The sequence below is a fragment of the Leiobunum rupestre genome, chromosome 1 (assembly GCF_980474605.1).
Source record: "Leiobunum rupestre chromosome 1, qqLeiRupe1.1.hap1, whole genome shotgun sequence".
Taxonomy (NCBI): Eukaryota; Metazoa; Arthropoda; class Arachnida; order Opiliones; family Sclerosomatidae; genus Leiobunum; species Leiobunum rupestre.
In genome coordinates this window covers 32,120,427-32,144,988 of record NC_143384.1, presented here as the reverse complement: position 1 = coordinate 32,144,988, position 24,562 = coordinate 32,120,427, and the positions used below count along the sequence as shown (strand labels likewise).

Here is a 24,562-nt window from a genome sequence, read left to right as displayed (position 1 = left end):
AACGTTGTCAGAGAGCCATTGTAGAATATTATAGTTAGACAACTTATACTCTATTTAGTTAACTTTAACCTCGATTATATATCCCGTGTAAAACTATTGTTTATATTTGCTGTAATTTAAGTTAATGGGTGCATTTACAAACGATCCAATCAACGCGAGGGGTACCTATAAGTACCCGCCTTTTGGGTCAAAATGTTACTTAACTATCTTGTTTTTATTACGACGATAGCGACATCTGTTGAAGAAAGAGCTACTTGACGTCGAGCTGACACTTGCTTTAAAGACCATACCTAAATCCGCCCAACAGCAAACTGAGAATAATTATAAAAAGACCAACTTAGTAGGGGGAAATTGAACTAAATTTAACGCGGTACTTCTTTGGCTCAATTTGACATACTTGTGCCTTGGTAGTAAATTTGCAACATATGATTTTAAAAACGTTTATTGAAGTAATACAATTACATAGAAAAGGGACATATAAGAAAGGAAATATTAAATTACAATTCAATATGTACAGTAAACGTTTCAACATTTAAATATATTTAAGAGAAAGTTAAAATGGAAGAAAGGAAATTTTTGGTAATATCTTTTAAACGTGGCCTATGTTTTCGGGGACTCCTCCGTCGAAACTGGAGAGTCGCCTCATGAGGCGTTTGATATCCACTTGTGACGTGTACAAATCGTCGCCCAATGGCATGCCACTTCTCCTCCTTCCGGTTAAAGGAATCGCCTCAAAAGGCTCCTCCCCCAATTTCGGCCCTGTGTACTTCGCATCCTCGTCAACCTGGTGTAAAATTATTTCAAATATAATTTTGAAATAATGTGTTGGTTATTTGAAATAGAGTCAATGTAGTACAATTGCCATACATTTCACGTGCCCCTGAATTGCATACTTTATATTATTTTTGCAAGAAATGTATAGGGATTTTTGTGTATACAACGCAAGCTGGTAGAGCATTTTACTATATGTATTTACGTCAATTGTAGTGTATTAACCGATTGCAGAGTATTACATTAACTACCGTATTTAATCTTATCAACTAGGGTGCTTCACCTTAGTCATAGTCTGAAAATATACAGGATGTCCACTACAAAACGATCCAGAGCGAATAATCGAAAAGCTATTTTCCCTAGGAATTCGATATTTTCAAATCGCATAGCACGCACAGAGGGTCAATAGATGATACGAAACTCAATAACCTTAAACCATGTCCTCAAGGTCATCCAAAATTAAATCGCGAACCATTGGACTTAAAGACTCGGTTCCAATTAGAAAGGTTTGCGCCATCACATTTTATGTCCAAATGACTCTGAACCGATGTTAATTGGACAATAGGAAGCTATCAAAAACAAGACGTTCATAAATAAAAATGTCCACGAGATCATGCTATCTTATTCTTAATAGTTTAGAAAGTACTTGTGCAACGGCATCGACATTTTCAGGACAAATTCGGGTACAATATCTTAGGCTATTAAGATTCGGTTGACCTTGAACCATGTTTACAAGCAGGGCCGGTCTTAGGGCGAGGCGACTGCCTAGGGCCCCGCGCTTTCCGGGGGCCCCACTTTCAATGTAAAACTATTTTTGGGCCCCTATTTCATATCTTGCTGCCTAGGGTCTGCTTACAAGGTCATTCAAATGTATCTCAAAAACCGTTAGGTTTGGAAGGTGGGTACAAATTCGAAAAGGGTGCGCCATCACTTTTTAGATCCCAATTGATTTCCACCGACCTAATTTGAGCTTAATTTAAATACATTTTTATGTCGATAATTAGTCTTTGAACATTTGTATTTATCACCTTCTTGTTTTTGGTGTTTACATTCTTGGCTTACTATTGGCCAATTTACATCGGCTTAGAGCCACTTTGACATAAAATGCGATGGTGTATATCTTTCTAATTGGAACCGACGATTCCCTAAGCCTAACGGTTCACGAGATAGATTATGAATGGCCTTGAAGATATGGTTCAATGTCATTGAGTTTTGTGCTAAACGATCCGAAAATATCAAATTCCTGGGAAAAATAGCATTTCAATTATTAGCTCTGGATCGTTTTTTTGTGGACACCCTGTATATGTATACACTTAGAATGTCTAAGGAACAATCTGTAGTATTCTTTCTGTTCATGGTTATCAACCTACAACAGGCAGGACTTTTCATTTTTAAGCCATGTCTTCCACGTTGACACATTGTTAGTACTGACCAGGAGACATCCCGAAGTGTAACCCACCGATTTTGTTCAAACTCGGGGGATTGGTAGATGTTCATATATCATGAAAAATCCTAAAGGGAATTTATTCAATGGGCAATGGTTTTGCCATGGCACCTAAAAATGTTTTTGACAATACAAAATATTAAATTTTCCCATTGAAAATAACATGGGATTTTGACCTCAAATTGATTAAAAGTTGATCAATTTTGATGTTTTTATTGTCAATTTTCATTATTTTTTTTATTTTTTTGGCATTTTCAAAATTTTGAAATTTGTTCAAATTTTCCTAGGAATCGGTCAGAATCCCATGTGATGTCTCCTTGTGAGTTCCTCTATAGATTTCTTAATTCATGCTATAATGAATCAAATATCTCCATCTATCGATCGAAAATGGAATAATCACAAGTAACAAATTAAAGGTCATGACTGGCAGACTCAGTTTTGTGTTCGATAAAAGCTTTTCTCCCTTTTGCTACTACGATTTTACTTGTAGTAGCATTTTAGCTAGATAAATGGGGTAGACCCCGACTCTGCCGATGTAGGCGCTGCCGACGCCGATCGTTAAAGCAGATTACTTCGTTGAGAAAGCAGAAAAAGGAAATTCTTTAAATAAGAAACCGAACTCAGCGTTTACTCGTGACAACGGGGAATCCGTTGGGCTTAACTGAACGCACACAAGGACGCACTAAATTTACCGGCTAATAGGCAGTACCATATGTAACATAATTACTCATAAGTATATGCTTCTAGCTCAATTTCTTCACTAACGGTTTGTTTCACAGATATTGCGTCATCCGTACCCTACGTAATATTAGACGTCATCGAATCTCAAATGCCGATTATATGCCGTCGCACAATTAGCTCTACGTCTGATAGACCGACGGCCATTATTTTAGTAAACAAACCGGCTTGAACAACCAAGGCTTAGGAGACTCACGTTCTAAAATAAATTTGCATTGTCAAATAAAAGAAGCAGGTTTATTGGAAAAAATAGTTCAAATTCAGGTTGAGCTTTTCTGGCGCATCTACAAGATTGGAGTCTTTGCAGATTCTTTTGAGCCTAGGCGTAACTCTTCTAGGCTTGATATGGGTTTTAATATCGCTCGTGGAATATCCGGGAATATCCCACTTCAACGACTTGTTCCATTTTCGGAAAGCGATCACTTATTGGTTATTTTCCCCAACCTTTTATTTTTCTAAATTACTCATTATTTAACTTTATCCGCACAAACCGAGCGAGTTAATGAATAAACATTAGGCTGACTAAAATTCCGACACAAAAAATTATTTCTCAATTTAGAGGTTTTCCATTGGCTTAAATACATATGTTAATAGCCAATAGTGTGACTCCCAAAATTTCTAGGATGAATAAAAAGGTTATAATCTAACGTAGTCCACTTTTTTACTGGTTCGTGATGAAACAAACCGTTAGTGAATATTTTTGAATGGAATAAAGGTACAGTGACATACTTATTAGCAAGAACCCATAGACGTACTTAGAACACGTAATCATAGCTTTAGCCCGTCGTGAAGCCTTCTAATCTATATTTTCAAAATAAGCCCCCCTTTTTATATTTTCCACCAGTAGTAACTTAAGTAACCCAAAAAATAAGCGGTCTAAGGACTACTTAAACTAACTAAAAACCTACTTAAAACCAATTCTAATTTCGCTTAATGGAGGACACTTAAAGCCAACTTGAAAGCAACTTAAAAATAAAATGTAATTTTCTGTATAAGAAAGGGTTCGCGCCTTCTTCTTAGAAGTAACAATAGTGGAAGAAGACTCAATAGCTCCGCCTCTTTAAAAAAAAACGATTAGGAGGCGATCCAGCAAAATTTACTTTCCTCTGTCCTTGGTACGTCTATGGGTTCTTGTTATTAGTAATTATGTTACATATGGCAGTACTCTAAATCGAGAAATAGTCTGCTAACACGCTCTTCCTGCTTGACTCTCTCCTCCATCAGAGGCCGTTCATGAGCTGCCTGCTGCAGCTGCTGGCAGAAATAAATCTTGGAAATTTAAACAGTTGTTTTGGCGGTGAGCCTCCATTCGATTCTATTCTATTTTGGCGTGCATTCAAATCATCGGTATTATTATTTTCATTCTTTTGGGAGGTGTGTCTCATTTAACTCGAAAGTGACGTTAAGGTCTTACCAGTTTGCCAAAAGCGAAGAGACACCGGGTGACCTTGGGCAGGTGTCTCATGAACAAAAGGTCATCGGGCTCGAACAGCAGTTTTTGGGGAACGCCGTACTCCTGGCACGCTTTCAGGAACACTAGGATGTTGTTCTTCTTGTGCTTCATGTCCGTCCCAGCGCTAATTTCTCCCGGAATCGTGCCAGGTTTCACGAAGTTCATCAACCTACATTTATCACACATATCGAATTACGCGTGGTTCGTATGAAATGTTAATAGGCCGATACACATTTGTCAAGATATAATATTCATTGACGAGGGTAACACCATTAGCATAGTGGTAAATACCGACATAAATGGCCACTTGTGCCCAATAGTTTTAAAAAGAAAATAAAAAAAATTACGATTTCAGATTTAGCCTATTTTAGGCAATCGAGTATCAATTTTTTTTCGGTGAGTATTCGAGTCGAGTAATATTGAATTCAAGTCGAGTAATCGAGTACTTGATTAAGGGGAAACTTTATCTTATTCGAGTCGAGTAACTAAAAAAGAAACCCCGAGTAATATTTTTAACGAGTCGGGTTCAGTGCCGTATTTCCTCCTAGGCCAACCTAGGCCGTAGCCTAATGGCCCTCCAGTGACCGTAATTACTGTATTCGAAGTCATAAATCTATAATATCAATCGTAATTTATATTGGATAAATTCTTAGGTAGAAGATTTTGTTTTAAAATTACCAAAATTTCTGCCTGGCAGTTTACGGACGCAGCCTTAAATCGCAATGTTACATAATTATCGCATATTTAGTCGACGATTGTTAAGAGCTTTTATTTAGTAATATAACGGTAGAGCTCAGACTTCTACCATGGACTAATTAACACAGGGACACCCCGTTCCCGAATATTTTTTCTTCGGGCGATTGTTAAATGTGCGCTCTGGCGGTATAGTTAAGAACTAACGGAAAACTAGGATGCCATGTTGTGGCGCGTACCGTTTCGTTTTTCGGATTTAAAATTTTAAATTAGCTTGAATTGCCCTTCTTAATTTGAACTAAATAGAACATGAATTTTACGATGTTCATTTATCCACCTAAAAAAAGGGACAAAAATAATTGGATGTCAATTTTATTTCTGGTTAGTGTTTACCAAGGCTTAATAAACAGCCTTTTTATCGCTATCAATTTCCGAATCTCTATTGTAATATTGGTTTTATTTTGTAGATGATGTTGATTTAGGGTTTAGGGAATGTTATTAAACATACTCCACTCATATGCTGTATCTTGAACCACGATTTACATACAGAGTTTTTCATTTTTCCCAATAAAAATATAATCTAATGCTAAAAAACTAGTTCCAGGGATAAGAGTAAATAATGAGTAAATGCAGCGCGTGAAAAGGGGGCCCAGACTCCTTATCTGCCTACGGGACCAGGATCTCTAAGTCCGGCCCTGGTCGGGTTATAGAGTACGTACTTGATAAGGAGCTGGTTTTTTTCAAGAAATTATGAAATTAAATTTGAAAGCAGTATAAAGTAACTTTCAATGCTGAAAAATATTCATTTAATTTAAATGAACCACAGTTTCCACAACTTTGTAGGTACCGTTTATTGGCCTTGAAAAAGTTGTAAAAACCCCTCTTTGAAGTTCGAAGCAACGAGGATAGAAAAACAAATACTCGACGAGTTTAGAGAGTAACTTATTCAGGTACCCGAATTTGCAACTTTTTGGTACTCGGTAATCGACGAGTATTCTCAAATTACTTATTCGAGGTCGAGTACTCGCACAGCCCGAACACTGCTGATTAGAGGCGATTTTTAAATACGCGAAATCTTACCAGATGGCGCCAACAATGTAAAACGTTGAAATTTTTAATTATCTAAAAACCGTTCAAAATATTAATTTTTCTTTATTCCTTTTTATGAAGAATTTTTTCCGAGTTAAAATTTTCCAATTTTTGAGTAGTTTTTACGTTAATGTTAGAAGTTTTTTTTTTTTAAATAAATAATTACTTTCCCGCTAAAACGTTTAAATATGCGCCATCTAGTATAACCAAAAATTTTAAAATCGAACCTCTAATGGCTTCTTTCTAATTGATGTTTCATTGTAAGTCATTTGTGGATCGGTGTATTACCTGCAAAGTACTGTGCCGTCCCGCAGAAAGTGTTCGTAGTCGACCGTGCTGACTTCCTCCAATGAGTTCCAAATCCATATCAGTATTTGGCTTTCTTTGGCCGGGTCTCTCTGTAGGTTAGAAACAGCCAACTTAATAGTTAATTAATCGTAATTTTATGTACACGGCAGCGGCGGCGATCGTCAAAAATTCCTATTTATCCAAAAATTCATATACTTAAAACTTAAGGCATTTTATAGATAAAGTATGTTAAAATATTTTTTTTATTTTATAAATTTTTTTTATAAAAATATTAAAACATAATTAAATTATAAAATTCCTTTCCACCCCTTGCATCGATTGCATTGTAACCCTGATGTTGGCCTAAATAAGTGAAAACTATAGTCGATGTTTTAACTGATTTTAATATTGTGCACAATAAATACTGTTGGTTTTTAATCTATTATCTCTAATAGTTTTAGAGAACCACTATTATCTCGAATTTCGTCCATAACTTTTCTTTAAGAATGTTTTTAAAACATCAGCAGAATATGGAGATGGAAACTTATTGAGGTTAATGGTAATAGTTAGTGTAGGTAGCTGTTGACTCGCGTCGCATGAAGGGCTTGCATTGTAACCCGGCCACATGAATTAATGACTTTAAAAGTCGCTTGATGACTTAGGCCTAAGGTGGTGCCTTGGGTATTAGCCTAGCTGATTATTAGTATTATTATTATTATTATAGTCTGCTAGAGGTAGATTTAAAGAGAAATCGGGCCAAAAGTGGACGTCATGCAAGATTTCAATAAAAACTTAGGCAAACACAATTTTGAACTATTACGATCACCTTTGACTCTGCTGATCACATTTATCATGTTCAAAAAAAGATTGTTTTATTGAGGTTTCTTATTCTGTGTTATTTATTTAAAGGTGTAAGTTTGGTTTGGTTAAGAACAATGTATTTATTACCGCGCAGGTAAACATTATTACTATACCAAACTTTCATGTGCACTTTAAATACAATAATACAGTTCTTACATTAAACATTGAAAAATATTTTGAAAAACTTCAACGTCAATAGTTTTAAATTATGAATTGACATTGGTTCTAACGCTTAACGGCTAAACAATATTAATGTTCTATATATTAAAGGTTATTTTATCACTAAAATTTCGAAACTACGTTTTTTAGTTTTTAAGAAATGATTTGATCAAATAAACAATTTTTACATGGTGGCTGGTTTTGATTAGTTTGCAAAACAATATTGGAAGCGGTTCTTTCAACAATGCGTGGTTAAGTGTATATTAATTAAGGTTTACCAAAAGTATTTTAGATTAATTAAACATTAATCTGATAAACTTACGTGATGAGGTTCTAATTCCGGTTCGAGTGGGGTTTGAGACATGCTGTAATGAAAACTTTGATAATAATGACGTTTTGCGCAACCTGGTAGTTCCGCTCTGCAGTCTGGAATAAAGACTTTTCTTGGTACTTGATGGATTTGGATTTAAGGTTGATCTTTTCCCTCTGAAGAAACTTTGTTGACGACGGAGCGTTTCTTGGGTTTGGGCGCTAAATTTGGCGCTCATAAATAACGATTCCTTGGGTTCCAGCCAAAAAACCCCAGTTCTTATTCATTTTTTTCGTCAAGTGCTCAACTTTCTCTCCTCCTGTTTTAGTCGATTCTCAAGTGTGATTGCACTCTGTCTTCTGAGCCCTTGCCAATGAAGTTTACATCATCAAAATTGATTCTTGATGCTCATATTTTGCATTTATTTTTTCTGAGTGTTTAAGCCTTGCTTATAAACTTACTAATATTATAAGTCGCATATTTACCTATAAGTACGTCAGGGGAAGGGTTTGACATTTGCTAATGTTGTATGCGGGAAATTCAATCTAAATATGATTTAGGAAATCCGAAAATCCGAAAATTATTATTACTCGGATTATTAGGTTTTAAAGCATAATTTTCGAGGTTTTTTTGTCGATTTTTGAGATGTTAGGGTCAAATTTTCTAGCAGATTTTTGAGATGATAGGGTCAAATTTTCTAGCAGATTTTTGAGATGTTAGTTTTAGATTTTCTAGCAGCTTTTTGAGATGTTAGTTTTAGATTTTCTAGCAGATTTTTGAGATGTTAGTTTCAAATTTTCTAGCAGCTTTTTGAGATGTTAGTTTTAGATTTTCTAGCAGATTTTTGAGATGTTAGTTTCAAATTTTCTAGCAGCTTTTTGAGATGTTAGTTTTAGATTTTCTAGCAGCTTTTTGAGATGTTAGTTTTAGATTTTCTAGCAGATTTTTGAGATGTTAGTTTCAAATTTTCTAGCAGCTTTTTGAGATGTTAGTTTTAGATTTTCTAGCAGATTTTTGAGATGTTAGTTTCAGATTTTATAGCAGATTTTTGAGATGCTATGGTCAGATTTTCTAGCAGATTTTTGAGATGTTATAGTCAGATTTTCTAGCAGATTTTTGAGATGTTATAGTCAGATTTTCTAGCAGATTTTTGAGATGTTATAGTCAGATTTTCTAGCAGATTTTTGAGATGTTATAGTCAGATTTTCTAGCAGATTTTTGAGATGTTATAGTCAGATTTTCTAGCAGATTTTTGAGATGTTATAGTCAGATTTTCTAGCAGATTTTTGAGATGTTATAGTCAGATTTTCTAGCAGATTTTTGAGATGTTATAGTCAGATTTTCTAGCAGATTTTTGAGATGTTATAGTCAGATTTTCTAGCAGATTTTTGAGATGTTATAGTCAGATTTTCTAGCAGATTTTTGAGATGTTAGAGTCAGATTTTCAAGCAGAGTTTTGAGATCTTAGGAGACCTAGGGTCAGATTTTATAGCAGATTTTTGAGATGTTATGGTCAGATTTTTGGCGATTTTCGACGTGATTTCAAGATTACAGAAATCATTTTCTATAAAGTCTACGGGAATTTGACAAATGTCCAACCCATCGATGGCACATTTATAGTTGGAATTGAAATCTGTAATCAACTTTAATATAAAACTAAATTGTTGGTAACTTTAGTAGAATAAAATTAACTACTGAACACCAACAAATATATATAAGAATTAGCAAACGATAACTTCGAAATTTACAAGTTTGAAATTTGAAAACTAAAGCTCAGATACGTAAACACAATGGAAAACTATGTTTATTTAAATTTTCAACATTGTGATTTTTTTTCTACGATGTGATGGTTGTAACTGCAGGAGTGGTCGAGGCTTTCTCCAAGACTTCCTGAAATTAAAGTTTTACTTTTACACAATACGCCCTTTGGTAAACCGATGACGTCACTTCCGTGCGTATTACTTACGTCATCGAATTGTTTCATTTTTTCTATGAGCTCCATTTGGAACAGCGGTTTTAATCGTCCGAATACGCATTGGCTACTTTCCTCATTCTGTAAATTAATTAATCGGTAATTATAGGTAATTTAACGTGACGTCATCATTTATATAATAAAAGCATATGTAACATAATTACTCATAAGCATGCCACTAGCTCTATTTCTTCACTAACTGTTTGTTTCACAGATATTGCGTCATCCGTACCCTACGTAATATTTGACGTCATCGAATCTCAAATACCGATAATGCCGTCGCACAATTAGCTCTACGTATGATAGACCGACGGCCATTATTTTAGAAAAAACAAACCTGTTTGAACAACCAAGGCTTAGGAGCTAAAATGAAGTTAATGAACTACAATATAGTGTCAATTGTTGTTAATGATGTTTTCGAAGACTCAGGTTCTAAAATAAATTTGCATTGTCAAATAAAAGAAGCAGGTTTATTGGAAAAAATAGTTCAAATTCAGGTTGAGCTTTTCTGGCGCAGATTCTTTTGAGCCTAGGCGTAACTCTTCTAGGCTTGATATGGGTTTTAATATGGCTGGTGGAATATCCCACTTCGACGACTTGTTCCATTTTCGGAAAGCGATCACTTATTGGTCATTTTCCCAACCTTTTCTTTTTCTAAACTACTCATTATTTAACTTCATCCGCACAAACCGAGCGATTTTATAAATATCAATAAAGCTACATTAGGCTGACTAAAATTCCGACACAAAAAAATCTTTCACAATTTAGAGGTTTTCCATTGGCTTAAATAAATATGACAGTAGCCAATAGTGTGACTCCCAAAATTACTAGGATAAATAAAAAGGTTAGAATCTAACGTAGTCCGTAGCGGGTTTAGTGTGTTCGAGGCCCTGGGCAAAATTGAAAGCGCGAGGCCCCTTTTCATTGTTTAAATTCAAGCAATTTAAGTTGCTGCGATGGACAGACAAGAAAAACTAGTTGCGTAAATAAGCATTTGCAGAATTTTATAGATTATATTTGGTTTGATTATAAAGCAGAGTACACGACGAGGGTATTCTTTTTTAAACTAAAACAGAAATGTTTGCGCACATTCTCGCGAACTGAATCTTTGCAAGGTCGATATAACTTTTAAGCGAGAAGCCCATAGAATGATAGCTGAGCGAGGCCCCTAGAGCCGCGAGGCCCTGTGCATTTGCACCGGTTGCACCTGCCTAGAACCGCCACTGATTACGTAGTCCAGCTTTTTACTGGTTCGTGGTGAAACAAACTGTTAGTGAATTTTTTTTAAATGGAATGAAGGTACAGTGGCATACTTTTGAGTAATTATGTTACATATGATAAAACGTATTGACATTCTGCCCTTTGATTCATGTTGTACAAATTGGTATCGTTACCTTGTTGGCTAGTTTGCAATAGTCAATCTTGGGAACACTTCCAGCACAAAAGTTGTACGCGTAGATTAGAGCCTAAAATTTATGTTCTATAATTTGTTTACGAATATCAAGAATGTATTTAATTTTAATTTCGGGAGAATGACTATGTGACGACACAGACAACCTACCCCAAGAAGGACTTGCATCAACCTCGAAAAAAGTTGTCTCCAAAATGATGCGGCCTTTTTTACAGCAAATTAGAAATTAGCACGTGAAAATTCTTTATTTTACGAAATTAAAACAAAAACGTCGTGCGCGAGCTAGCTTCTACAATACATTTTTTATTATTATCGCGCGTGCTCGTCTTTGTACGTTTAAAGCTGCCTCTACTTGCCGTGAGATGGCGCGCTCATAAAAAAGTCGCATCATATTCGAGACAAATAGGCGAAATTATAAAATCCAAGGGGGCTGAAAACATGGTAGTCACGTGACTTGGTGGAGAATTGCAGCGCCATCTATCTTAAGAAATACCGACTATTTTTAATTTTATTTTGCTAATGGCGGTTCATCTAAATGATCTAATTATTATTATTATTATTTAAAATATCTTGTAATAGAAAGGTGTAAGATTAATTAGCTGTCTGCAGTATCTGGAAGGAATAATTTTTTTATTTAACTATGAACACGAGTTACCGAATCGAAGTTGGCTGTGATACGGTAGTCACGTGATTTTGTTTTCCCATTTTAACAAGTTGGTTAAAACCAAATTTACTTTATCATGGTCTTGTTTTCTACTCGGCACGAGGGGGGAAGGGTGGATTTGTTTTAGTGAGAAGGAGGGGGATTGCTAACTAAAAATCGCCTCAACCTAGTCATTCTCCCAAAGTTTAAATAAATTCTTGGTTATGTATAATTTAGAAATGAAGATTTTTACCACATGATAAGTCGAAGTGGCGTGCTCCGATCGCAAAAAGTCATAGTTGTCGTGCTTATTTGAAGCTAAACAAGAACGTTTTTAGGATTATTGAGAACTTTCGAGGCAGCCCTTTTTCGGGATAAGAAGCAATTTATATTTTATTTTTTACCTCTCCGAGGGGACTTTGTACCCTAGGAGGGGTTATACAACCACCGTGTCTGTCTGTCTGTCTGTGGGTGGGTGGGTGGGTGGGTGGGTCTGTCTGTCTGTCAGGCCTGCGAACGCGTTCGCATTTTCGGGGCAAAGCGTAATCACTGCGTACGCAGTTTCTTAGAATCAGGGAAAAGGTTTTTTCCAAAATCGCCCTCTTTTTGTCATTGGTTATAGTATAATATTTTAATCGGCCGGGATTCGAACCCGAGCCCTCTTGAACGACAGGTGAGCGTTCTACCGCAGAAACACGGATACAGTTACGCTTCACTGAAAATTAAAAACTCTTCCGAGGAGAGCGAGAGGTATATTTTGGCTTGCCATCTTGTTTAAATTATAATTTAAATCGTTAAATTCCTAATTGAAATTCGTGCAATCTGAATTTGAAGTAAAATCCAACTTTTCCGTGTCTAAGTATGGAAATATATAAGAAACTGGTTCGTAAGATGGATACAAGATGGCGTTAAAAATATTTTGTAGGAGGATCTTTGTTAGGCGATCATGTGATAGATGGAGTTGAAAGTTTACAGCTAATGCGAAATGATTTCATATATTTGTGAGAGGAGCTTAGGTAGGGTATCATGGATTTCATTATTACTCGAATCCTGCGTTAGTATATTAAGGATAGTTAATTTAAAAAAATAATGTTCGTTTGTGGGAGGGGCTTAGGTAGGTGATCATGTTTCTAGCTTGATAGGTGGCGTCGAAAGTTCTAAGCTAACGCAAAACTATTTAATTACAAATTAGGTTCCACGTGCTTATATTAATGGTAGATGAATTAAGGTTATAGTCCTGGCTTCTGGGAGGAGCTTAGGTAGGGCATCATGTTACTGGTTAGAAGGTGGACTCGAAAGTTCACAGCTCGCACGAAATGATTCCTTTATTACTTTGAATCTGCGTCCGTATATTAACGATAGTGGAATTAAGGATACCGGTTTGTGGGAGGAGCTTAGGTAGGGCATCATGTTTCTTTTCTTAGAAGGTGGACTCGAAAGCTCTAAACTAACACGAATTAATTTCATTACTGCTTGCATAAATTAAAAGTAATTACACACCGATTTTGTTCAAACTCGGGGCATTGGTAGACCTTCATGTAACTTGAAAAATCCTAAAGGGATTTTATTCAATGGGCAACGGTTTTGCCATGGCAACGAAAAATGTTTTTGACAACTTAAAATGGAAATTTTCCCATTGAAAATAACATGGGATTTTGACCGATTCATAGGGTCCCCCTGTGAGACATTTTACAAAATTGAAAAATAATTAAAATACCAAAAAATTGGTAAAAATTGACGAAAAAAAATCAAAATTGGTCGCATTTTTATCAATTTTTTAAATTTTTTTCACAGGGAAATAGGTCAAAATCCCATGTTATTTTATGTTGTCAAAAACAATTTTCGTTGCCATGGCAAAACCGTTGCCCATTGAATAAAATCGCTTTAGGATTTGTCAAGTTACATGAAGGTCTACCAATCCCCCGAGTTTGAACCAAATCGGTGTGTAACACCTCGGGTAGTCTCCTTGTAAGTAGCTACATGTAGACCTACCTTCGCATTCTTTATCGAGTAGTTTCTTGAAATCGGCTAGGAATTTCAAATCATGGAATCCCTTTTGTGAGCCATCCTTCGTGGGAAACGCGTTTATTTGACTAAAAATGACGATGGCCAGACCAAATGTAGTTAAAATGAACTTATGCATTTTCACACGTCTGACGTGGAAGCAAAACGACTTTGATTCTATGGCGTAGGTAGAATTAATTTACGCACGTCGTTAGCTGTAGAGCAGCTGTTTTGTCGTGTTTTGGCAAGACGTCATAAACAGTACAATATATGGAGAAATATTGTGCAAGGCAGATGGAAATTTATAATAGTGTTCATTATTTGTCCGCTAATAATAAATACGTCGTCAATGCAATCAAAAGTAAATAGACATAAATATAAGTCTTGGATTCGAGTCGTTTCGTACCTTTTTTTTTATTCAAAGAAGAAAGGGCTGATTTGAGTCTGAGAAGACCGCGAGCCCGGCGAAGACACCATCTGATTAATCAGGGCGAGATATGTGTAACGGCCACGCCAACGGGGGGATACGTGGGGACAGGGGTGGGGACACCCGTGGCGGAAGTATGCCGACCACCCGTTGGGGGATTGGTGGTCGTCCTCAGACGGCCATCCACAAACTCTGCCTCCCGGACGCCTGGGATTACAGGAGTGAGCCACTACTCCCGGCCGTTTCGTACCTTCCCCAATGGATTCCATCTAATCTGAGATGCACACACCTAGTTTCCGCCACCCCAAAAGAGCCATCCATCAAAACGGTTAAAACATTTCGAAATTTTCGGCGGGAATTTGTGAAATTAGCCCCTCCGATACTAGCGCTCCTGGCGGGACAAAGTGTAACCTCTTCAGGTTGTCTGCTTTTTTTGTTCTATTTTGATTCTACGTAAGACTAGGATTCGCGATGCCGCGTAAAAAAACTGCAGCTCATCCGCTATTAATGCCTAAAAACCAAGCAAATCAGTGTAATTTTTACATTAAGGAATTGTTTACCGTCGGAGTACAAACCGAGTTTGTTAATAGTAATGAGAAACATAATGATATTATAAAACAAAGCGAACCTTTAGGCTTAGGCCTTGGCTTAGAGACGGTATCAAAGACGGTACTAGATTAATAAATCCAATTGTGATAGCATATCTTGAATATATTCCTCCATACTTCCATTGTCTTTCATGTATTGCATGGCCTCTTTTCTTTTTCCAAGTTGATCAAGTTGAACTTTCCATGTTGGCGCAAACTTTCTTTCTATCGCGGAAAACGACGTTTCTGAAACCGGCTTTCGCATGTACCTCGCGCAATGCCCAAATTTGTAGTGATACGCGAGGGGGGTCGGCACCGCCAAGAAGGGATAAAGTAGTTTCTCAGTTTAGATGGCGCTGGCCTCATGGCCGGACTTAGAGATCCTGGCTGGGCCCCCTTTTCACGCGCTGCATATACTCTTGTCCCTGGAACTAGGCTGTGCCTGAATTTCCCTGATTCAGCGTAGAAGTCTGAGCTCTACGGTTATATTACTAAATAAAAGCTCTTAACAATCATCGACTAAATATGCGATAATTATGCAACATTGCGATTTAAGGCTGCGTCCGTAAACTGCCAGGCAGAAATTTTGGTAATTTTAAAACAAAATCTTCTACCTAGGAAATTCTCCAATATAAATTACGATTGATATTATAGATTTATGACTTCGAATACAGTAATTACGGTCACTGGAGGGCCCCTTCCAAGGATGGGCCCCTAGGCCACGGCCTAGGTTGGCCTAGGCGGAAATACGGCACTAGCTGGCCTTGGTGAGAATCGAAGACTTTCTGTTTATGTCTATTTACTTTTGATGTAATGTTCAAGTTCAAGTTTGTTTATTTTTAATCATGTGCTTTTACATTGTTAAGGGTTGCAAGGGCCAAGTCAGCAGTGACTTATGTAGTTTCTGGGTCTTTTGGGCGAAGTGCTATCTTAACTGAATATATTTTATGTAAGTGTGTCCAGTTCCCCCTATCGTCTGCGTTTTAAATGTTTACGTTTCCAGAATTACCTCACATTTGGTCAAGAAAAAAATATTTAATAAGCAATTTCGTGGTTGCCAATAAATTAAATTATTCTACGCTATGGTATAATAATAATTATTAATACGGTGGTACCAGGTTAAATTATTCTACGCTATGGTATAATAATTATTATTACGGTGGTGCCATGTTAAATTATTCTACGCTATATGGTATAATAATTATTACGGTGGTACCATGTTAAATTATTCTACGCTATGGTATAATAATTATTAATACGGTGGTACCATGTTAAATTATTCTAAGCTATGGTAAAATTATTATTATTATGGTGATACCATGTTAAATTATTCTACGCTATGGAAATTATTATTATGGTGGTATCAGTTTAAATAATTCTACGCTATGCTATAATAATTATTATTACGGTGGTACCATGTTCAATTATTCTACGCTATTTTATAATAATTATTATGATGGTGGTACCATGTTAAATTATTCTACGCTATGGTAATTTTTATTATGGTGGTACCATGTTAAATTATTCTACGCTATGGTAATTTTTATTATGGTGGTACCATGTTAAATTATTCTACGATATGGTGTAATAATTATTATTATGTTGGTACCATGTTAAATTATTCTATGCTATGGTTATTATTATTATGGTGGTACCAGTTTAATGTTTTCTACCCTATGGTATAGTAATTATCATTACGGTGGTACCATATGTTAAATTATTCTATGCTATGGTGTAATAATAATTATTACGGTGGTCCCATGTTAAATTATTCTACCCTATGGTATAATAATTATTATTACGGTAGTACCATGTGAAATTATTCTACGCTATGGTATAATAATTATTATGGTGGTACCATGTTAAATTATTCTACCCTATGGTAACATAATTATTATTTTGGCGGTACCAGTAGGCTGAAATAGTTGACCATAATATTTCGTAAAAAACTTAAATACATTTGATTCTATTTGAAGTAAATTTATTTGAAATTTAGCTGGTTTATTTTTTAGTAGGTGCAGGCGGGGCTGAGGTTTATGCTGCCGGGCCTGAGGTTCCTACTTCCGGGCCTGAGGTTCCAACTGCTGGGGCTGAGGTTCCTACTGTCGGGGATGCCGGGGCTGACGTGGTTTGTTGTAAAACATTCTGCAATGAAATCTATTTTACTCCAGCACAATACGCACATAAAATAATGACGTCACGTGCGTACGTATAACTTACGTCATCAAACTTTTGAATCTTTTCCAGAAGCGCCATTTGGAAATGCGATTTTAATCGGTCGAAGATGCATTGGCTAGTTTCGTCCTGGAAATTTATTCATTTATGACGAAAATCGAGATTAAAAGCAGCTTTCTTTAGGTCACAAATCCTCTCGCAAAACAGTAATTTCCTAAGGGGGGGGGGGGTGGCGCGTGGAGGGCTTGCTACCACTCAGGAGCAACAAACACAAGGTGAACGCAGCTACCCTTTAAACACGCTAAGGCAGTTTTGTGTACAAATTTCATTGGACGAGCCTTTACGCTGAACGTTTGGCAAGACAATTTCCGAATTTTCCCATTCCGACGGCAGCAGGCGCTAAAGCGTCTAACCAATGAAAATTATACGCAAGAAAATGCACGACTTTTGACGGGTTGCGTTCTCCTTGTGTGGGGCTGTGGGCAGTGCTGTGTTTGTTGCTCCTTGCTACCACCTCACTACGCATTGTAAACGTGCCACTTGATTTAAGGCATTGAATATCGATAGCTGACTGGGGCTGATTATTATTTAAGCAAAATACCTTAGTATTTAGGTAGTGACGTAACCTAAACTTTAAATTAAAACAGCAAGAAAAACTAGGTCTAGCAATTGACCGATTTCAATATTTCTATTGTGCACGTGACACTAACTTTACAGGATTATATATCTACTTTTATAGATTGATTTGCAATTTTTAAGTCGCAAAGACAACTTTAAAGGGATAATATTCATCCGAGGTAACGTGGTGATGGCGTTATTTGTTAGTAGATGGCGCTTTGATAGTAGCATGACGTCATAATTTTGATTTTCAACGATTGGTTGAAAGTTTTCAGTTTTTAGTGGAGAATGGTTTTGTCGAGATTTAAAATACTAAATTATCTTCCCTGATTGCGTAGTTTAAAATCGTATTATAGTGCCATCTATGGCGGAGAGTGTTAACTTCTGTTAAAATTAATTGTTAATATAAAAAACAAAAATCATATATTTTTAATAAGAATTTAAAGTACTATAATTTAGTAATAAATTAATAACTTTTTAAAAAGTTTATTTTTCATAAACTTTATAGCGTCGCCATCTACCTTAAACATTATTAAATAGGAAGGTACCTCGGGTGTATTTCGCCCCTTTTTGCATATTTCCCTGTAGGCAATATGTGAATGCGTCTATACCCTAAGATGGCGGCGTATTTCCACCCGCTAAATATCAGAATTTCATAGACTCCGAAAAAGAAACCCGATGACGTAATCCCCAGCCAATGAAATTCGGGAACCGTTGCTACGATCAGTCGCTTCTAAACCTTTAAGTTGTGGCCGCCATCTTGGTGGTTTTAACGTGCCATAAAGACTTACCTTTCGGGCCAATTCGCAATAATCAATCTGTCCATCTCTTCCAGTATTTGCGCAAGCGGTGTAGGCGTAGATTAGAACCTACAGTAAACTACCTTGATTAGAAACTTATATCATAAGTATATAATATATCCCTCCTAAGATATAAGTATCCATATACCAATACCAAAAGTAAATGAACCGAAGTTATCAGACTGCTATACTCCCCATGTTGGAGGCGTTTTCCTTATGAAGTTACATTTTGACGTCGAATTGGAAATTTTGCGCGCTCCTAGGCCGAAAAAAAACGTGTTTGTTTTTATGAAACCATTTGTTATACTTAGAAATAGCTATACCCACAATTCCCAAGCGCCGCGTCAAAAGACGGGGATGGAAATTAGCTTTTATTTGACTCGATTTTCTCATCATTTTCATACGGAAAACGCCTTCCGATTCTGAGAGCTAGTTCGATAACTTCGGTTTATTTACTTAAGATATTCGATTATTCCTTCCGTTGATTTTCTAATATAAGTCTGATATCAGTGGCGTAGTAACGAGGCACAAAATTGTTCTAGAAAAGCCTGTTGACGAGGGGGCGCCAAATTTATCAACCATTTGGTACCGAGTACCAAAAACTTGCATATTCGGGTACCCGATGACTCGAATAAGCTGCGCTTTCAACGCGTCGAGTATTTGTTTTTTCTATCCTCGTTTCTTCAAAGTTCGAGAGGGGGTTTTTACAACTTTTTGGGGGCCAATAAACGTTACCTACAAAGTGGAAACTGTTTTTCATTTAAATTAAAGGAATATGTTTCAGCATTGAAAGTTACTTTTTACTCCTTTTAAATTTAATTTCGTAATTTCTTGAATAAAAACAGCTCTTAATCAAGTACTCGATAACCCGACTCGTTAAAAATATTACTCGAGGTTTTTTTTAGTTACTCGACTCGAATAAGAGAAAGTTTCCCCTTAATCAAGTACCCGATTACTCCACTCGACTTCAATATTACTCGACTCGAATACTCAATGAAAAAAATTGATACTCGATATCCGATTCGATTGCCTAAAACCAATACCCTACTATATATATATATATATATATATATATAACAATATTACCAGTTGATCGGTCGAAATTGCAGTTTTCAATCTCAAACTGTCGTAGTTGTCTTCGTGTTTTGACGCTATCGTGTAAAGTATTAATAAAAGTAAATGAACATAAGTGCTTTTTTCCTTCAATGTTGGTGTCGTTTCCCATCATGCTCTTCGTGACTGGGTTATTATATGTTACCTTCACATTCTTTCTGCAGCAGTTTCTTGAACGTTATTTGAAATTGCAGATCTTGGTAATCCATTTTAGAAAATTGATTGCCACAAAGCACGCTTATCGGGCTCCAAACCAGCACCAGGAAATTGAAAAGAATTAAACTACTCATTTTCGTGTTTAACGAGAAACTAAATCTGACGCGTCGACAATCGTTTAATTGTTCCAGATTGTCGCCTAGTTCGAAATAATTTATTCCGTCGGGAATTTGTAGCCATTGTATTATGTTTTGTTAGTCGTCGTAAACATTGAGTTTTTATACATATACAGGGTGTTTTGAAAAGGTTATGCAAAAGGTTTAAGGAGTTGTAGGGGGTGAGTTGATAAGTATGCCTGTTTTTTTTCCCATTTTCCTACGATGAGTTAAAAGATAGCCAGAGAGCTTCAAAGTGTGGCCTATTAGCCCCTGGAAGTAGGCTGCAACCAGCGCAAAAACAAGCAGCAGGGACTTTAAATACTGTTTAAAGGGAATATAACCTCTGGTATTTCTGTCGCCCTCCCAGGGTTCCAATATTGTCCGCTGCCTCCCATGGCTTGTCACACCTGCGGCGCTGATAATCGCTGATTGTGAAGGGAATAAAGGAAATTGATGGGGTCTTCCATAAAGAACGCGTTGGAGGTTCTATTCCCTTTAAGTTACTTTTTACGCTGGTTACCTCGATTTGTTTACAAATTACTTTTTTACCTATCACACCAACCCAAACCTGAATGTTCGCGTTTCCCTGCTGCTTGGTTTTGCCCTTGATGCAGGCCACACTTTGAAGTTCTCTGGCGCTCTTTTCACTCGCCGTAGGAAAATGGGGAAAAACAGGCATACTTTTCAACTCACCCCCTACAACTCCTTCAAATTTTTCCATAACCTTTTCAAAAACACCCTGTATACATTTAAGAATGAATTTAGCAAACAAGTATAAATACTTGTTTGCTAAAAACAAAGAACACGCTAAATTTGTTTAAGTGTTGAGAAATATTTGACAAGGTAGTTGAAAGTTATTTTTTGTCGTAAATCATATATTTGCCTGCTAATATCAAAGGTCGTGTTGAAGCCATTTTTTTCTAGTTTTTACGACAAAGACTTCATTGGTTTATTTTATGATCAAAGTGTAGTTTACGTTTAGCCTTATAAGCAGCTTGACTAAAATCGAAGTGTAGTTTCTATTATCCTAATAGGCCGTTTGATCTAGGTCAAAGTGTAGTGTAATTTACTCAGGGTATCCGCAAAATCTAAATGTAGCAACTTCTCCGTTATTTGGCTAAAATCAAAGCGTAGTACGCTACCTGAGAGCAAAAGTCAAGTAACTCGAGATACGTGACTATTGAAAGAAATAAGAATCCTTGGGTGTTTTAAATTAAGGTGATTCAGTACAAAATTTTCAATATATATTTTCACTCTATTTTTTATTAATTTTCATTATTAGATTATTATTGTTATTATGCTAGATTTCGAACCTAAAACTGTTTTTTCCTCAAACAGGGGTTTTCAGACTTGCTTGACTCTTGCTCTATGGTAGCGCGTATCCACCCGTACACTAACATAAATAAGTAAAGAACGTTTTAACATTAATCGAATATACATTTTATTTTATTAATCGGTTAATCGTTATTATATGTACATTCAGTTTCTTTTTTAAACCATCGAATCTACTTAAGTCTAACTTTAATTTTTAACGGTATAATACTCGCTGATGTAACATTAACGCGGAACTAAACTACCGAATGAAGTAAATTTTGGGAAAATACAAGATGGCTGCGAGCTAACTTGTTTTGTAATTATTTCTTGCGATAAAACATGGATTCCTCATCGGGCAAGTCCTGGTCGTCTTCGGGGAGTTCCATCCAGTCCAGGACCGGCGTCTGCGGTTCCTGGTGGACTTTGTTGTTCCTCCATTTCTTGGGGAAAGCTCCGGTGGAGGCCATCTGTTGGTTTTTGAGGTCGACCATCTTTTTGAGGACGCTCTTGTTCTGGCTGTCCAGGGTGCCGTCGAAGTACATGTGGTCGATGTAGTTTAGCAGGCGGTCCACTTTCTCCGGGAACTCGTCGATCTGTTCGCCGATGCTGGGTTTTTTTAGGTCGAAGGCGATGTCGGTGTTGCCTCCCATGCCGACCATTCCCTTCATTTTGTTCACCATGAAGTCCACCACCTCAAAGTCGTTGTTTTGAAGATCCACGTCGCCTGGCAAGTTAGGAATGGAATTGAGATTTATATTCGGGTCAAGTGAGAGGTAATTAAATAAAACTCTTTACTGCCCTCTCTATGTAGCCTAAGTGGAATGACTGAACCAAATATTTTCGGTTGGTCGATTACAAACTCAAGCCCAACAGGTAGGGCTGTGCCAGTACTCGGACTTTTTTGAGGTCAAGTACTCGAATAAGTAATTGGAGAATACTCGTCAATTGCCGATTACTAAAAAATAGCATATTCGGGTACCCGATTACTCGAATAAGCTGCTCTCTAAACTCGTCGAGTATTTGTTTTTTTCTATCCTCGTTGCTTCAAAGTTCAAAGAGGGGTTATTACAACTTTTTGGGTGGCAATAAACGGGCCCTACAAAGTTGTGGAAAATGTGGTTTATTTAAATTAAAGGCCTAGGTTTTCTTCTGCCTGCTTTTCTTCCCGCCGCGCAAATATCCTGGTGGTAGGCCAACCGCATAACACGTTGGCCTACCACCAGGATATTTGCGCGGCGGGAAGTAAACTTAAAGGAAAACAGGCAGAAGAAATCCTAGGCCTTTAAAGAAATATTTTTTAGCATTGAAAGTTACTTTATACTCCTTTTAAATTTAATTTCATAATTTCTTGAATAAAACCAGCTCCTAACCTAATCAAGTACTCGATAAACCCAACTCGTTAAAAATATTACTCGAGGTTTTATTTAGTTACTCGACTCGAATAAGATGAAGTTTCCTCTTAATCAAGTACTCGACTTCAATACTATTCGACTCGAATACTCGATGAAATTTTTTTTATCATACTCGATAACCGACTCGATTGCCTAAAACCTCTAATTGCACAGCCCTACAAACAGGGACAAGTTAACGCCGAGAACCCCGTAACTTCTCGAGGGTAATAGTTCAAACCGTAACATGGCACGATTACGTGTTAGGTCTTGAGGGGCTGCGAGTCAACTATAGGTTCGACATTCATTTTATAGACGTATTTAGTTTCCTTAAAACTCGGTTTTTTTTTCAAAGGGACAAAAATCTGCTTTAGGCCTAACAAATGTTTTTGCGTCGACGGTCGCAGTCGCGTGGTTTTTACTTTTTTGAAAACCAACTTTTATTTCTGGTACGCTTAAGCCCAAGCGGCAAGGACCATATAAAGAGTAGCTTGCAAGTCCAGGTTCGACAGGGGCGTGCCAACCACGTGGGCAGCTACTTTTTCCCAGGGCAGACTTTGGGCAGTGGTGTAGTTCACTCTGGATTCTTACTTTCCAACCTGACAGTCCGACTAAACACGCGACACCCTTTTGGTGAATTTTCTATCTCTCGTCACTTTTTTCGGACGCAGCCTATTTAACAAGGTATGTGCTTATAATATTATTTTTGCCATCGCTCTCGTGAAAACGTTGGCCCGCCCCCGATCCTGGTTCGATGTATTAATACTTTCTAGCGAATCGGTTTTATTGAAGGTAGGACATGGTTACCTTTTACGCTCTCAAAAGCGCTGATGATGAGGGTGATAAAGATATTAAGTAGGACGACGGTCATGATGAAGGCGAAGACGAAGAAGAGTAAGGGACCCAGGACGGGTGCAGCCATGATCAGCGCCTCGAAGTCGAACTTGCCCTGAGTCATCGAAAAGCAAGACTGCGTGGAACGGACAAACGAGGCGAAGTCCAAGAGACTGGTGTTGAATAGGACATAGAAGCACTGGACGAAGGCGAAGAAAACCAACCAGAAGACCACGAAGAACGACTTCAAATCCTACGGAAACACGAGAAAGACAATGACACGTTTTTAATTGCGTCAAATCAAGCGTTGCAGTTACCTGTGAGCATTTGGATAAGGTGCTGTACAAGACGCCCATTCGTTTGTTGAAACGTAACAGCTTGATGAACTTAAGAATGGCCAAGAAGATCAGGAACGAGACCAAATAGCCAAAGGCCTCGTCGACGGCAGCCACAAACTGGAGTTTGACGTATCCGTTGCCGTGCGTTTTATCGAATATCTTGAGTATCCGATTGGTGACGATCATGCGGTAGATGTAGACCACGATGGCGCCGTAGGACAGTCCCAGGACGGTCAGCTCGGCGTAGCTCCAGTAGCTCTCGAAGTACTCTCCACGGTCGCGACGCATCAAGCGCACTTCGCGGACCGTAAAGTAGATGGCGTAAATGACGTACACCAACTCGCATATCATGACAAAGAGGCCGAAGCCTTGGTGGTATCTCATCAAGCGTATGGCGTCGATGCGGTGGTAAGGAATGGCGCCACCGCCCGGAGGAAATTCCACCACCAGCGTGCAGATGCCGAAGAGGTTTACTTGCGCGTTGTAAACGGAAAACTCGATAAAGATGGCTCTGGTTCCTCCGTCGATCCAATCCGAGACTTCAACTCGGTGCAAATCTTCTATGATCTCCTCCCTTTTGCCTCTAATGGGTATGATATAGCCTCCTCCTCCATACACATCCAATTGGGCCCAGAAGGGAAGGCCATCCAGTTCTTTGGCCGTGTGGTACCGATACTCGTCGTGTATCGTGTCATCCGTCGAGATGTTCTTCCAACCCGGCTTGTAACTCTGCTTGTCCTCGTTAATGATGTTACCGAACGCTCGACATTCTTTTACCACTTTCTGCATATCTTTGGGTACCTTACAAGAATCTACGA

At 37.5% G+C, this 24,562-nt stretch overlaps 4 protein-coding genes across 4 annotated transcripts in view; all 4 read right to left on the bottom strand.

Annotated features, from left to right (window-relative positions):
• Positions 1-426: 426 nt before the first annotated feature.
• LOC149962141 (myophilin-like) lies at positions 427-8,269 on the bottom strand. The gene is made up of 4 exons (XM_090164501.1): positions 7,819-8,269; positions 6,477-6,586; positions 4,368-4,575; positions 427-784 (listed from the first exon to the last, which is right to left on the bottom strand). Exons 1-4 carry the CDS (start codon positions 7,858-7,860, stop codon positions 590-592), a joined length of 555 nt encoding a protein of 184 aa, XP_090020627.1. The 5' UTR covers positions 7,861-8,269; the 3' UTR covers positions 427-589.
• A 1,315-nt stretch (positions 8,270-9,584) lies between these two features.
• On the bottom strand, positions 9,585-14,024 carry LOC149962140 (uncharacterized). Its single transcript, XM_090164494.1, has 5 exons — positions 13,825-14,024; positions 12,086-12,150; positions 11,173-11,244; positions 9,773-9,859; positions 9,585-9,696 (listed from the first exon to the last, which is right to left on the bottom strand). The coding sequence occupies exons 1-5, from the start codon at positions 13,973-13,975 to the stop codon at positions 9,643-9,645; spliced, it is 429 nt and encodes a 142-aa protein (XP_090020620.1). The 5' UTR covers positions 13,976-14,024; the 3' UTR covers positions 9,585-9,642.
• Positions 14,025-16,809: 2,785 nt separating this feature from the next.
• On the bottom strand, positions 16,810-19,878 carry LOC149962139 (uncharacterized). Its single transcript, XM_090178777.1, has 5 exons — positions 19,702-19,878; positions 19,530-19,594; positions 18,435-18,512; positions 17,071-17,154; positions 16,810-16,995 (listed from the first exon to the last, which is right to left on the bottom strand). The coding sequence occupies exons 1-5, from the start codon at positions 19,844-19,846 to the stop codon at positions 16,885-16,887; spliced, it is 483 nt and encodes a 160-aa protein (XP_090034903.1). The 5' UTR covers positions 19,847-19,878; the 3' UTR covers positions 16,810-16,884.
• A 1,515-nt stretch (positions 19,879-21,393) lies between these two features.
• LOC149962138 (uncharacterized) overlaps positions 21,394-24,562 on the bottom strand; it is a 40,595-nt gene continuing 37,426 nt past the window's right edge. The window contains exons 33-35 of the mRNA XM_090164402.1: positions 23,724-24,556; positions 23,380-23,659; positions 21,394-21,908 (exon numbers count right to left, since the gene is read on the bottom strand). Coding sequence (XP_090020528.1) covers positions 21,505-21,908; positions 23,380-23,659; positions 23,724-24,556 — 1,517 coding nt within the window. The 3' untranslated portion in view covers positions 21,394-21,504. The remainder of the gene's footprint in view (positions 21,909-23,379; positions 23,660-23,723; positions 24,557-24,562) is intronic.